Below are 12,844 nucleotides of genomic sequence, written 5' to 3' on the forward strand. Positions count from 1 at the left end.
ATTTACAAGCCAAATAACGATGCAGTCAAACATAAAAAGTCCTTCGGCCTCGTCCTTCCCTCTCGCGACTCCTCTGCCCGTTGGGTCCTGCAGTGCCGTTTTTTCGCCGACTTCATTCCTATTTTCTGCTTATTAAAACAATATTTTTTATTGACTTTGTCAGCTTTAAAGTAAATTTCATATGTTTATTTGGGCAAGGGCAAGTGTGCGTGTGAATGTGAGTGAGTGTACGTGAGAGGCCCAATGGGATGGCCTGGGTGTTTGTCTGGTTATTAGACACAGGGAAAACAAACACGCACATATTTATATTTGGATAATTTAAAAGTATGCTGACTATTTTTTATTTGTATTTTCCGTCGCTGTCTGCAAAAAGCGAGCGCTTTGCATCACTTTAAAACCCCAATCGTCTGGGTAATTGATACAAGAATAATATTTGGCTCTATTAACGCAATCGCATTATTTTGACAAATATTTTTATTGTTTTAACATAATTTTTCGCATGCGATCTGTCGGAGAGGATGAGGCCATGAATCATCGACATGTGTGTGTCCAGTTGGCCACATATCCTTGGCAGGAGGCGAAAGGATATGCGAGTCCTGCATTTGAAATTCGAATGAGGCGACTCCGCCTCCGTGTGCTCCATTTTACGCACTTTATTTGGCTTCCTTCTGGCTTCGTTCCATATTTTTTTCATTTTTTCCTCTCGAGTTTCAGGATTGCTGCTGCTGATTTAACAAATTTCGTCTTCGACATCGGCGCCGTGATTGCGATTGTATGGGTTTCGCTGTGGGTGTGAGCAGTTTTTTGTGAGTAACTGTCTACTGGCTACGTCTGTGCATTTTGCACAGTTCATGTTATTCTTACGTAGTTGCCATTGCCTGTCTGTCCGATTCCCCCATCCCCCATCCTGCACAGCTACAGCTGTCCCTATCCGGACGGCTCTGCCACTCCATCGTATCTGTATCTGTATCTATATCTGCAGCCATCCCACTGCATTTGACCTATCCAAATATTGATTTAGTTTCCCAAAACTGCAACTTAACATTTTCTCCGCGAATGCAGTGAAAGCTGAAAGCTGCTTGGATCTCGAATGTAAAAGTGGTTTACTAGAAGATGTGGAAAATTGTCATTAAGTCCTATATACCTAACATATCTTATAGATTTAGAATGACCCTGTTCTTGGCCCTTTCAATTATTAAAATCGTGAAACAGCATAGCCCTATGAAAAATACCATCATTCGTTAATCGATTATGACTCCGAAATATGTCTTAATTACCCAATTAAAATGATCATTAAACACAAATCGCAGTTCTTTGAACTTTAGGCCTTGATGGGCGCCTATTTGACAAGCACAAAACTTGTCAATTTGGCAAGCACATTCGCCGTACTGAAATGACAACCCCCCCTCTATAATTTTGGCAAGTGGCAACCGAGTTTTGGTAGATGTGTCTCGCCCATTTGCCACGCTCAATTTGCTGCAGTCAACGGAACGTTGACACCGCCGTTGACGAGGAGGAGCATTCGCAGAATGAGGAGCAGCCATCCAAAGTAGTCCGCTGTGGAGGAGAGGAGAAGGAGCGAGTGCCAACATGTGGCTGTTCAGTGCCCATTATTAAATTTTAGCAATGCCCTTTTTGGGCAGAACTCTTTCGTCTCTTTTTTTCGGGTGAGTAATCCAAGAATAATATTGATTTTAAAGTGCAGGGGAGTGCAACTAATCAGACACTTGAACCAAGGACTTAAGCAGCCAAAAAAAATACGATTTTTTTTCGTTGGGAAGGACAGGAAAGGAAATGCAGGAAAAATGCTGATAAAGCGGTTTCGATCATTGAAATATGCGGCACTCACACGCACGCAGAGGCTAAAGTAACGCACACAGATACACGGCGACACACAGATACACGCATACGAACGCACGCTCCGCTGCTCTCTCATGAATATGCAACAATTTCTCTTTCTCTCTGCCAATATGAGATGGGCGGCTCACACATACACTCGCAGAAACGACTGCGCAGCATTGAGAAGGGGGCGTGGCCAGCTGAAGAAAGGGATGCAGCGATGGCGTTGCCTACAGTTCGCTCTCTCCCTCGCACACTGCAGTTTCCGGTGGCCACAAAACTTGTAGATACTTCAACCCGCACCCCATCGACTTGTTCTGCGTTTTGATTTTTTTGGGGTGGTTCCAGAGTTATGGTTCGGAGTCTATATTGGCCACTCATTAAAATTTATGATTCGTACACAGTTGCGGGCTTATTATGCATATATTCTCCAATTTTTTTCCCGCGACTGCTCTCTTTGGCCAGACAATTTAGCAGATTAGTTGCAGACAAACACACGCGCGTTCCCAGGAAGGGGCTGGGAAATATCCGCCATTAGCTTAATCATAAGCGTAATCATGGCGAAAATCTTCCGGTCATAAGCAGCGGAAATTCAGCAGACGGCGCTAAGTCTGGACTCTGGACCCCGGAATCTGGAGTCGAGTATTCCGAGTCCGAGTCCGGGTCCGGATTCCTACCTGGCCAACACCGGATGCCAAATGCTAATCATCGATGCTTAGGCATTGATCGGTCCAAAGAGGGGAAACTTTTTAGGCATGTTTAGACTTTAATGCGCGCCGCGGGAATTCTTAATGAAACCTCGAGCTATCGCCGGGTTTTCCCCCAGATGCTTCAGATTTTGAGGCCTCGATACTCGGACTCTAACTACCTGGACTCGACTCATAGCTGCTCAATGTGTCCGGTTTTCCCCTGCCGATTCCGTAATGATGATGATGATGATTCCACGCGTGTCCTGCGGTTTCTGTGGCTTATTAGTGGTCTTCATTGGCTTACAAGCCGCAACCCGCTGGGAAGTGGGTGTTGCTGGCCAACAGTGCGCTGGCTTCTGGATGGGATCCGAATCGGGATGGTCGAAGATAAGTTGGGAGCGTGTCTGAGGTGTGGATATTTAAGTAAGTAAGTAATGATGTGCTCGCTATGGGTTCTACGAAAGGAAAAGCTAATGGAGAAGTGTCCAGAGTGGCTAAGAACTGGATCCTTAAGCTTGCCATTTATTAATAATTCAGAAATATATAATTCATGAATTAACTTTTGAGATAGCAACATCTAACGTGTAAGTATATCCTCTTCTTTCTATCACAATTGTGAATTATAAAAAGGGGAAATATGTATCTGTATATTGGCTAGCTCAATCTGTTAAGTTTAAATCTGAATCACGGGCTTAATCCGCCCACCATTCTGGACCTACGATTCTCAGGCCACATTTGTTACCTGATTTGGCCAGACCCCTTTACCATTTACCATTTACCATTTAGCATTCGGCGTTTTGCCCCGCTGGCAATGGTTGAATTCATTCATAAAACACCTTGCCCCTATAGTCATTCCCATTCAAAGTAGCAACCGACTGTCGTATCTTTTTCTGGGCTGCTGGTCTAATGTTTATTTAATAAATATCCCACGCCATGTTGTTGCAACAAGACTTTTGTTTATTTGCGAGAGAAGTACGCGACATATTCGAGACGTTGGCGAAATTCGATGGCGGATTGACGGAGTGGCGATGTGGCGGGGTGGGGTATGATTTTAGAGCGGAGCCGGAAAATTCGAAATGGAAATGGAAAACTCTTTGAATGGCCCATGATGTTTATGGCGAAATCTATATTTTTGTAAGCTACGCTCCGGTGTCCGGACAATTTGGTATGGCTCGTCGTCTATGAAAACATTCGGGCAACTGGAAATCCTTGCGAAAAACGTTTTTAATTTTCGCATAAATTTAAAGTAAATACGAACAGACCGAGTGCAACAAACGGTTTTTAACAAATTGTTTGTTTTAACGCAAAGGAAAATGTTTCGTCTCTCCGTGTGCGAAAATAAAAATGTTCAAATCATTTTATTTATTTATTTATTTATGCAGGCTGTGCATCTTCGATTTGGGGTTTCGTGCGTCCTGTAGGCTGCGTTCAATCGCAAATGTATGTGGATGTACATACAGACATATACGAGTGTATGTCCTTTTGGCCAGGACCGGCAACCGGGTCCCTGCCATTCGTATGTTTACTTGACGCGCAAATCCTCTTACGGAGGTTCGTCCTCGGAGTCCTTCGTCCTTTTTGTGGTTTTTCGGTTCTTGTGCAGTTCAATTCGAGGCGGAACGAAACGGACAATTGCATGTTTTGATTGCCGCCTGCAATTGTCCTGTTCGCTCCGGTCCAGCCTCGTCCCGGCTCGTCCTGGCGATCCTTGCGGTCCTGTGCGCTGGTTCGCCAGTTTGCGGTTGCTGGCTGCTGTGCACTTGTGACAATATTTTCATAATTTTTGCATCTTTTTTTCGCTCATCGCCAACGGTAGGTGCGTGTGTAAACATTAACTTTTCAAGAAGATTTAATCCCGATTATCCATTGACTGTGAAATTTTTCACTCAAAACTTCTCAGTGTGTTCCGTACTTGTGTTTGTCTTTGGCTTTTCGGCTGTGACTCAGCCGCAATCCCATTGCGTTTTTCACTTGCCAGCTTTGTCTCCGCATATCCCAGGATTGTCCCGCGTCTCGTCCTGCGAGATAATGAACAGCGGCGACGACTTCTTGATGCGATTGCTCCTGCCCTTCGCCTGGCAGGACAATGGGCCCTGCCTGCGTCCTGCCCAGCGACGACTTGAGTCCATTTGACTCTGGGCTGGATTTTAATTTGTTCATAAAGGTGAGACAATTAACTGAATAATTGGATTGTTGCTTTGCAGACAATGCCACCGAGATGAGCTGGACCAACGAATTCGGTTTACCAAGCTGGTTAGTTTCTGAAAGGCGCTGCATAATTATCCTTGGCTTGTGACTCAATTAACGTTTTGTTATCCGATATTTACCGACATAAATCCAATTTTTTTTAAACATACAACTATAAAAAAATATAGGAATGTACATTATGACTAATTTTAAAACCAGAGATGGTTTTAGAATGTTAGAGTTAGAGAGCTAGAGTTGCATGAATATCAAATACTTAGAAATTAGCTAAATGGGGTCCTATCATTAAAGTTATTAGAATATCAATCCTCTAGCTCTTAAAGTTCCCTTTCCCTACGGACAAACGAACGGACGGACGGACAAGCACGGCCAGATCTACTCGGCTAGTGACCCAGATCTTCGGATCTAGGTTCTTAATACTATTCAAAAAATATAGTACACCCATTTCGATGAGTAATAATAATAATTATTCTTTAAGATTTCATATCATCTTATGAAAACTTAGAAGACTGTCTATTTGGAAGCAGAAACGCCTTAGTAGAGTGCATCGGCTATCAGAGGCCGTTACTCTAAAATGAAGTCTACACTACACTTTCTACACCATATAACTACATTAATTGATTAATCAAGTTACGGATTTTTGCAGAAAATATGCGTTTTTAAGTATATTTAGTACTTTCTTAAACCCATCCTACTTTAAGAATTTAATTTTGTATACGAGTGGCAGTCTGCTTATTGAGAGTGTTTACTTGGATTGCTGGAAGACCACAGAGTAATCGTATGTATGTAATCGTAACGTATGTTTTTTATTGAAACCCAATATGAAATGCATCAAATTATATCAAAAGAACACATTTAACTCTTTGGAGGATTCACTGCTGCAACAGCTTCCTTCTGGTCCATTGTTTCGGTAATCCATTTAGTTCACGGCGATAGATCAGGGTCAGAAGAGGTGGAACTTAGGCACTAGCGAAAGTATATCGTTATCTTTAAGAGGCTAGAAGCTATTACGTTGAGCACTTTTGATTTTGATGATAATAATCTATGTTGGCACTTTTGGCTTGGAATCAGTCTGCCGAGAATAGCCTAAAATTGATTAAAATTGTTAGTTCTAAATTAGCTATTCTATTGGATGTTTTTCACCGACTACAAAATAAACCTTAAGCAGAAAAAACTTACTCACAAAGGCAATTAAAGACCTTCTTGTGCCAGGAGGCATCCCTCGCAGGTGCCAATTCGCAGCATTTCCAATCGGTGGGGAACGCTCGCACAAATCAAACGAATCACCGGACTCCAGGACACCCGAAACATTTCGTAAATACTGGGATATATACAGCAGTCAGGATTCCATGTGGACTACAGATTCTCGCACATTAGCAATCCGAAGTAATTGGTATTGGATACCCAAGTGATACAAATAGTCTAATGCCGCAGCTTCCACGTGAAGATTAAATAATTTTGCAGTTCTGTAAAAAAGATTTCAGGCATTCAGTCATATTTATTTAAAAGAGCTAGTATATACTTTGCACGCGCATTGAGTTGGCGCTTCAGTAGATCCTGTTGAACAGTTTTTCTTCATTTTTAAACAGGCATTTGTTCCTTATTCCCTACGATAAGGTCTCCAACTTTCTTTGAACAAGTTTAATATATTTTACACGTTGTGCCCTACATCCAGTTATTGTTCTGATAAGAATTTATTTTCTCATGTACGTATTTCTTTTCCTTTGTTTCCATTCGTTCCACCATTCACCACTGCATGGTGTTTTTGAAGCCCTTGTCTTTATTTTAAAGTTCATCAAGAAATAATACGTTTTAAGTGGCGACATATGCCGCCTTCTTTCATGACTACTTTGGGATGGCAGCTCCCGACAAGTGTTGAGCTCAGGATGGCAACCTCAGTCATGTGCAGAAGTCGGTGTGGCAACTCCGGTGGGTTTGTAATTGTTATACCGGGCTCTTGTTGAGTAAACGAGTATACCAGATTTGTTGAAAAGTATATAACAGGTATAAAACAGGCGATTCCCACCATATAAAGTATATGTATTCTTGATCAGAAACGACGGTTTCAACGGTCGACGTTGCCACGCCCACTCTAACGCCCACAAATCGCCAAAAACTGTCACGCCCGCTAGTAAAAAAAGGTTTAATTTTTTTTATTAAATATATACATGCATAAGTCACATCCCACTCTAACGGCCTTTTAAATATTTGGTGTTTTTTAAAATTCAACCAGTTATTGAAAATGGAATCGTTGTTTTGTTAATTTTTATTATAATGTGATCTTATTTCGGTAGACCACTATTTTAATATATAAGTTCCACTCAACCATTTGGCACTCAACTGGTGCGCTTCGTCACTACGTGGACTGACGTCTACTGTAATTATTTTCGTCTTCTCCACAGTTTCATTTACATTGCATTTACAAAAAATTAAAACAAAAATTTCTAAGATGCCATTCCCAAACCAAAACTGCAATTAAATTTCATTTAGAAATAAATTCTTTATTATCTTATCGAGTGGAAAACTCGTATGTGTTTTAGATATATCTTAGGTAAAAACCTTATAAAGTACTGGGAACATTTATTACTCCGTGTACGCTGAAATAAGGCGACCCAGGAAGTGTTTAAATCGAAGGCCCGCGATCATTCAAAAATGTAATGCTCGCTCTTCATCTCTGTTGTTTTAAGTTAGAAATCGAAATCTTTTAGACTTCTCATACGATTCTTTCTTTTACATGCAACAGCATGTGTTCCCAAAAGCCTAAGCGTCGTGCAAAAGATTTTGGGCAGTGGGAACACTGCAAAGGGCGTTTTCCTGTGTGGGTTCGTAAGTGTGTTTGCAGTGCTGATTTCCGCGAAAAGGTCCTTGGGCTGCTGGAACACTTAAACGGCCCGTTTTCTGTGTGCGTTACTATGTGCCGGCTTAGATCCTGAAGATTTGCAAAGAACTTTGAGCAATGGGAACACTTCAGCGGCTTATTTTTGGTGTGCGTTTTCAAGTGAGCGAACAGAGCCGAATGGTCAGTGAAAGTTTTTGGGCACTCACCACACTTAAGTGCCTTTGAGGGGACTAGTGTTTTGTGAGCAGACGTTTTTGAGCCTTGAGAGCATGTCGCGTTCCTTGACAGGTGTCCCTTGAGATACGCATGTAGCACAAAGTCCTTTAAGCAATGGGAACACCTAAAGGGGCGTTCTTGGTGCACTCGCATGTGCACACGGAGTTGCCGTTCGTCTTGAAAGGACTTCGAGCACTGGCAACACTGGAACTGCGTTTTATCAGTGTGCGTGGCCAAGTGCTGCTTGAGAATTAAAGAACTTAGAAAGCACTTTTGGCAGTATGGACACTTCAAGGAATCTCTTCTTTCGTGCATCCGTATGTGGGCCTTGAGGTTGTGGGCAACTGAAAAGGACCTTGGACAATGCGAGCACTGGAAGGGTCGTTCTCCTGTGTGGGTTCGCATGTGATTCTGAAGAACAGATTTGTAGCCAAAGGACTTGGGGCAGAGGGAGCACGTGAAGGGACGTTCTCCTGTGTGTGTTCGCAAGTGTACTTTCAGACTCGATTTTATTTGAAAAGATTTCGAGCAGTAAGAACAGCTAAAGCCTGGTTTCTCCTTGGCCTTGATATCACGTTCGTTAGTATCAGGTTCATTGCCGGAATCGGCGTCGTCGGCACCATCCTGGAGATCCATTTCAGCTGACTTCACTTCTTCTGAGCATCCGGATCCCTTATTTTCACTCTCCTCCTCCCGTACATCCTTGACGAAGCGGTAAAAATGGTGACTTCTCTCGTAAGTTTCTATGATGTCGAATGCGTTCTGCGCATCCTCCAGACAGGACTGGCATATGGTGTTGGGCAGTGGATCGTCCTTCTCAACTTGGCAGCCGGTGCACTTGGATATTATGTACGCAATGGATAGGTCCGGTTCATGAGACGCATCGAAAACACTGGCCATATTTTCGCAGCTGACCAGGCAAACTCGGCATGTGGACGATTCCATCGATCTGAAATGACACGAACTGTGTGAATATACGACAGGAACTATGAAAACCAATATAACTATACTAAGAAAGTATCAAAGCACCGAAAGATATTCGCAGAAGCTAATAAGTATTTAATTTGATCCAATAAGATGATACTGCCAAGTAACACAAATTCATATTAAAAATTAATCTGACGCAGACGTGCCCAGAACTTCGAGTATTGGATTTCTAGAATCTACATGCTGAATGCTAAATATATAGTTACTAATTCTAACTAATATAGTGACTGAGATCTCGACTTGCAAACGGACAGAATGGGCACGACCAAAGACACTAGAATAATTCTAGAATATTCTAGTGTCTTTGGCACGACTACATGGTAGTCCTGGAGGACACATACACTTTATAAGGTCAGTGACAAACGTCATCTTTCAGTTGCATAGCATCAAAAAGAAAAACCCTCTGCACTGTTCCTTATATTTAATAATAAACGAAATTTAATACTTGTGTAGAGAGCTTCAAGCATAAATTGCACTAATTTCCAAACAAATTTTGGTTTATTTATGACTTTGCTAGCTCGGCACGAATTTTACCACAATGACAATCCTTTTGAATTCCATAAACTTACCTATTTTCTTGTTTGTTCACGGCGAATGAGTATTGCAAATAGTGGCAAATAGTAATCACAGGAATTGGCAATGTGTAGAGATGTTGCTTTGACAAGAGTTGAACTCCATCTGAAGTGAAGAGGTAAGTCGTAGGGCTTATATACATACGTTTTCGTAGGTCGTTTGGTGCTGCAAAATGGGCAACATAGCATATTTGACAAAGCTACCTGGGTCAGGTGTTATCAAAAAAGGGCTTTCCAGCAGCTGCACTCATCTTTTTACGATAGGTCCTCCAACTAATCTTAAGATTTTATCCAGATCCCAGCAGGTCAATGCATAATTTTATATATACAGGTAAAAGTAACTATATTTAACGAAAAAACCTTTCCTCGGTCGACCCCAAAGTGCTAAATCATTATTGCTAAACTCTAAAAAGCAAATGTTTGTAACGACATATACTTATTGGGATGTATTGGGAAAACAAGGAAAAATTTGTAATACAAAAATATGGAATAAAATAGAAAAACCTTGCACCCTTATATAAGATGGTACCATTTACCCAATGTCCACCCGCCCACATGGACCACATAGCTGGACATACCTTAATATTTCATAAAACATATTTAATAAATGGCATGGATTCATGGTGTAAAATAAGTATGTATGTATATGTATGTATTATTATTAACTTTGTAAATCAAAAGGAATAAGCGATTTATTTCTTCTATTAGTAATGTGCTGACATTAAAACACTCCAACCCCACTAGATAGTAAGCTATAGTCGAGTTAACCTTATTTGACGTGATGCCCGTGATATGGAACCATTTTCCTTGTATTACCAACTACTAAAAATAAACGTCGTTGATTTGCAAGTAACATTGTTTATTCCGAGTGATATGGTTGATTTTGGAGACTCCTCAGATGAGGATGTTGTGGCACCGCAGGCCCGTTATCATGGGCATCTTCTTGGGTCCGGAGATGAACCTTCCCGCCACCTGGAGGAACTCGCTCTGCCTCCGACAGAACATAGAAGAGTTCTGGCTGAGCTCGACGTTCACGTGGTTCTCGGTCAGGTAGACCTGTCCGTTGATGTGGAAGTGGCTGTTGGTGATGTAGATGTTTTGGGTGGAGGGGGAGTTGCCCTTCTCGGCGTGCAATGAGCCGGAGACCGTACCGGTCAGGGAGTCCGATCGCCGCCACACCACCATTGATTCTTCGGAGGACTTGGCCATTGCCAGCCGGTTTCCGGATCTGACACTCTCATAGCTACTGGAGCTGCTGCTGATCTCCAGCTCGTGTAGAAGTTCGCGCATTTCCAGACACTGCAACTGCAGAATACTGAGTTGCTCCTTCAGATTTTCATTGTGGTCCTGCAGGGGTTCCAAGGGATTCGAATCGTTCTGCTGGCTTGGCGCCTTCTGCTCATCAACTGGATCCTGCACTTTGGCAGCAGATTGAGGATAAAGCGCCTTTTTGCTCTTGAAATACCTTTTGGCCTGCAGCTCCGCCAGTTGGAGCAGCTTGGACAGACCAAAGGTCAAGGCAAAGATCACGCCGAAGCTCGTCGCGAACTGGTAGGAGCTGTCGGAGCTACTCTCCTCTGAGGTACTGTGGCACAGCTGCGGCTCAAACGTAATCGCAGGACGCTCTGGACAAGTAAAAAAAATGTAAAAGGTACAACACACATTTGTGGAAAACTTTAAGAAGCGATAAATATTTGGAACACCAAACTACATACATCGACTTTTCTAGGTCTATACGTCTATACGGACGGAGAAGCGGACATAGCCAGATCCACTAGCTAGTGACCATTATAAAGAGTAATAAATATACTTAATATCTGATACCTATTTCATATCTTTAAGCAAATAACGGTTAAAATAATATAGATATTAACTTCTTAAAGAGTGATTTAAAAAGTTTAAGTGTAGCGTCGGATCCACCATTTCTTCTCTTAAGTCAAGCAGCAATGGAGATCCTTACCTGTGTATAATTCGACTCGGAAATCGGAGGAGAGCCGCGTCTGGACCTGGACGAAGTGCTGGAAGCAGAGAACGGCCCAGGCCACGAAGGCCAGGGCAGTCAGGAACAAGAAACTTATGCATTCGAACATTATTCCCGAAATTTTGTTGTGTGCTGACTGATGTGTGTAGTTATAAAAACAGCTTTCGAGCAAGTCGGGCCTCGTGTGGAAAAGTTGAAAGTGAATAAATGAATGGGACACTAAAATCAATGCAAATAAGATTGTAAAAGGATTCTGTTTCTTTCGCTTTCTTTTTAATTTCGGGAAATCTTAAAAAATCTTTCCTGTTATAAGAATTTTAATATATTTATTTTAAAGAAGTTTCATAATTTTTGGATGCTTTACGATATTTGACTTTAAACAGTTTTATTCCATTAATTTGTCACTGTTGGGTACAACAATGCACATCAATTCTTTATATTTATTTATTAAATTTTGAATTCAATATTGTCTTCGGTATTTGTACGACGTTGTACGATATTCATGCCGACTTGCGGCTGGTCACACTGTGCTAAACAAAGTACGAAACGTGATTTTTCGTTTCAGTAATTTTTTGAAGTAAATAAGCAGCCTTGTCCAAATAAAATGGAGATGATGGTATGTTGTGGCTAAAATAAATTACCCGATCCTAATTAATGGACTTGTTAGCACGGAGCGTCGCTGCTGTCGCGGCCAGCGGAGGAATTTGGCAACGACACCCTGGTGGAGGAAATGTGGGCCGCAAAAGCTCTGGAACACGCCGAGGTGCACTTCAATGTGAGTACACTTTGGAAGATGTTAAGGAATGGTAGTTGATACTGCTTCATCGGATTCCCGGCAGCTCATCACCAGCGTCCATCCCTCCCAGCTGAAGCTCACACCCTACGACGACCAGATATACGCCACTTTCCGGCAGGATTTTCCCGATCTTCACGTTGGCCGGCTTACCGATGACATCCTCAAATCCGCCACGGAGAAGCTCAAGTGGCGCCAGTTCGCCGAGAAGTTTAACAAGTTGGACGATTACTCGTATGGCACCCTGATGCGCGCCGATGCCAGCAGGGAATTCTCCCCGGACAACTCCATCTTCGTGTTTCGCGTCCAGTTTCTGGCCATTGAGATTGCCCGGAATCGGGAGGGACTCAACGACGAGGTTTACGAGAAGCACAAGCCCGCCAGAAAGGTCCCCGAGGTGGAACAGTAATCCCTCGCCCTCGCTTAGATTAAGTTGTACAGACTGGATGCATATTTAGATGCAGTTCGTCTATCTACTTTAGTAAACAATCAAATTATTTTTATACAAATAATAAAAATATGACGATCGCCTTAAAATTGTTTCCTACACGTTGCTATTTCTTGACTTTGTAAACTGCTTTCTGCCATTCTGTGCTCGATTTGATCAGTCTTGAGAATACCAATGAGATCCACATCTTGAATAAAGACTAGATCAACATTTGATTAAAGCTGTGTTGTATTAATCTAATGTATACATTTCGAAGATCTGACGATAACATTAAA

General features: G+C 42.2%; 3 protein-coding genes across 4 annotated transcripts; 1 reads left to right on the forward strand and 2 right to left on the reverse strand.

Moving 5' to 3' along the window:
- Positions 1 to 7,226: 7,226 nt before the first annotated feature.
- LOC27206207 (oocyte zinc finger protein XlCOF22) lies at positions 7,227 to 9,506 on the reverse strand. Of its 2 annotated transcripts, none has more exons than XM_044922936.1 (2): positions 9,117 to 9,272; positions 7,227 to 8,737 (listed from the first exon to the last, which is right to left on the reverse strand). In XM_044922936.1, exon 2 carries the CDS (start codon positions 8,731 to 8,733, stop codon positions 7,447 to 7,449), a length of 1,287 nt encoding a protein of 428 aa, XP_044778871.1. In that variant the 5' UTR covers positions 8,734 to 8,737; positions 9,117 to 9,272; the 3' UTR covers positions 7,227 to 7,446. The 2 variants fall into 2 exon arrangements, with proteins under 2 accessions (XP_044778871.1, XP_039149631.1); XM_039293697.2 differs by lacking the exon at positions 9,117 to 9,272 and adding an exon at positions 9,345 to 9,506 and having other exon boundaries at positions 7,231 to 8,737.
- Positions 9,507 to 10,185: 679 nt separating this feature from the next.
- LOC6739004 lies at positions 10,186 to 11,537 on the reverse strand. Its single transcript, XM_002085763.4, has 2 exons — positions 11,308 to 11,537; positions 10,186 to 10,972 (listed from the first exon to the last, which is right to left on the reverse strand). The coding sequence occupies exons 1-2, from the start codon at positions 11,435 to 11,437 to the stop codon at positions 10,242 to 10,244; spliced, it is 861 nt and encodes a 286-aa protein (XP_002085799.1). The 5' UTR covers positions 11,438 to 11,537; the 3' UTR covers positions 10,186 to 10,241.
- Positions 11,538 to 11,807: 270 nt separating this feature from the next.
- Positions 11,808 to 12,658, forward strand: LOC6739005 (protein PBDC1). Its single transcript, XM_002085764.4, has 3 exons — positions 11,808 to 11,944; positions 11,996 to 12,103; positions 12,168 to 12,658. Exons 1-3 carry the CDS (start codon positions 11,933 to 11,935, stop codon positions 12,528 to 12,530), a joined length of 483 nt encoding a protein of 160 aa, XP_002085800.1. The 5' UTR covers positions 11,808 to 11,932; the 3' UTR covers positions 12,531 to 12,658.
- The last annotated feature ends 186 nt before the right edge of the window (positions 12,659 to 12,844 follow it).

Source organism: Drosophila simulans, chromosome 3L (assembly GCF_016746395.2).
Source record: "Drosophila simulans strain w501 chromosome 3L, Prin_Dsim_3.1, whole genome shotgun sequence".
Taxonomy (NCBI): Eukaryota; Metazoa; Arthropoda; class Insecta; order Diptera; family Drosophilidae; genus Drosophila; species Drosophila simulans.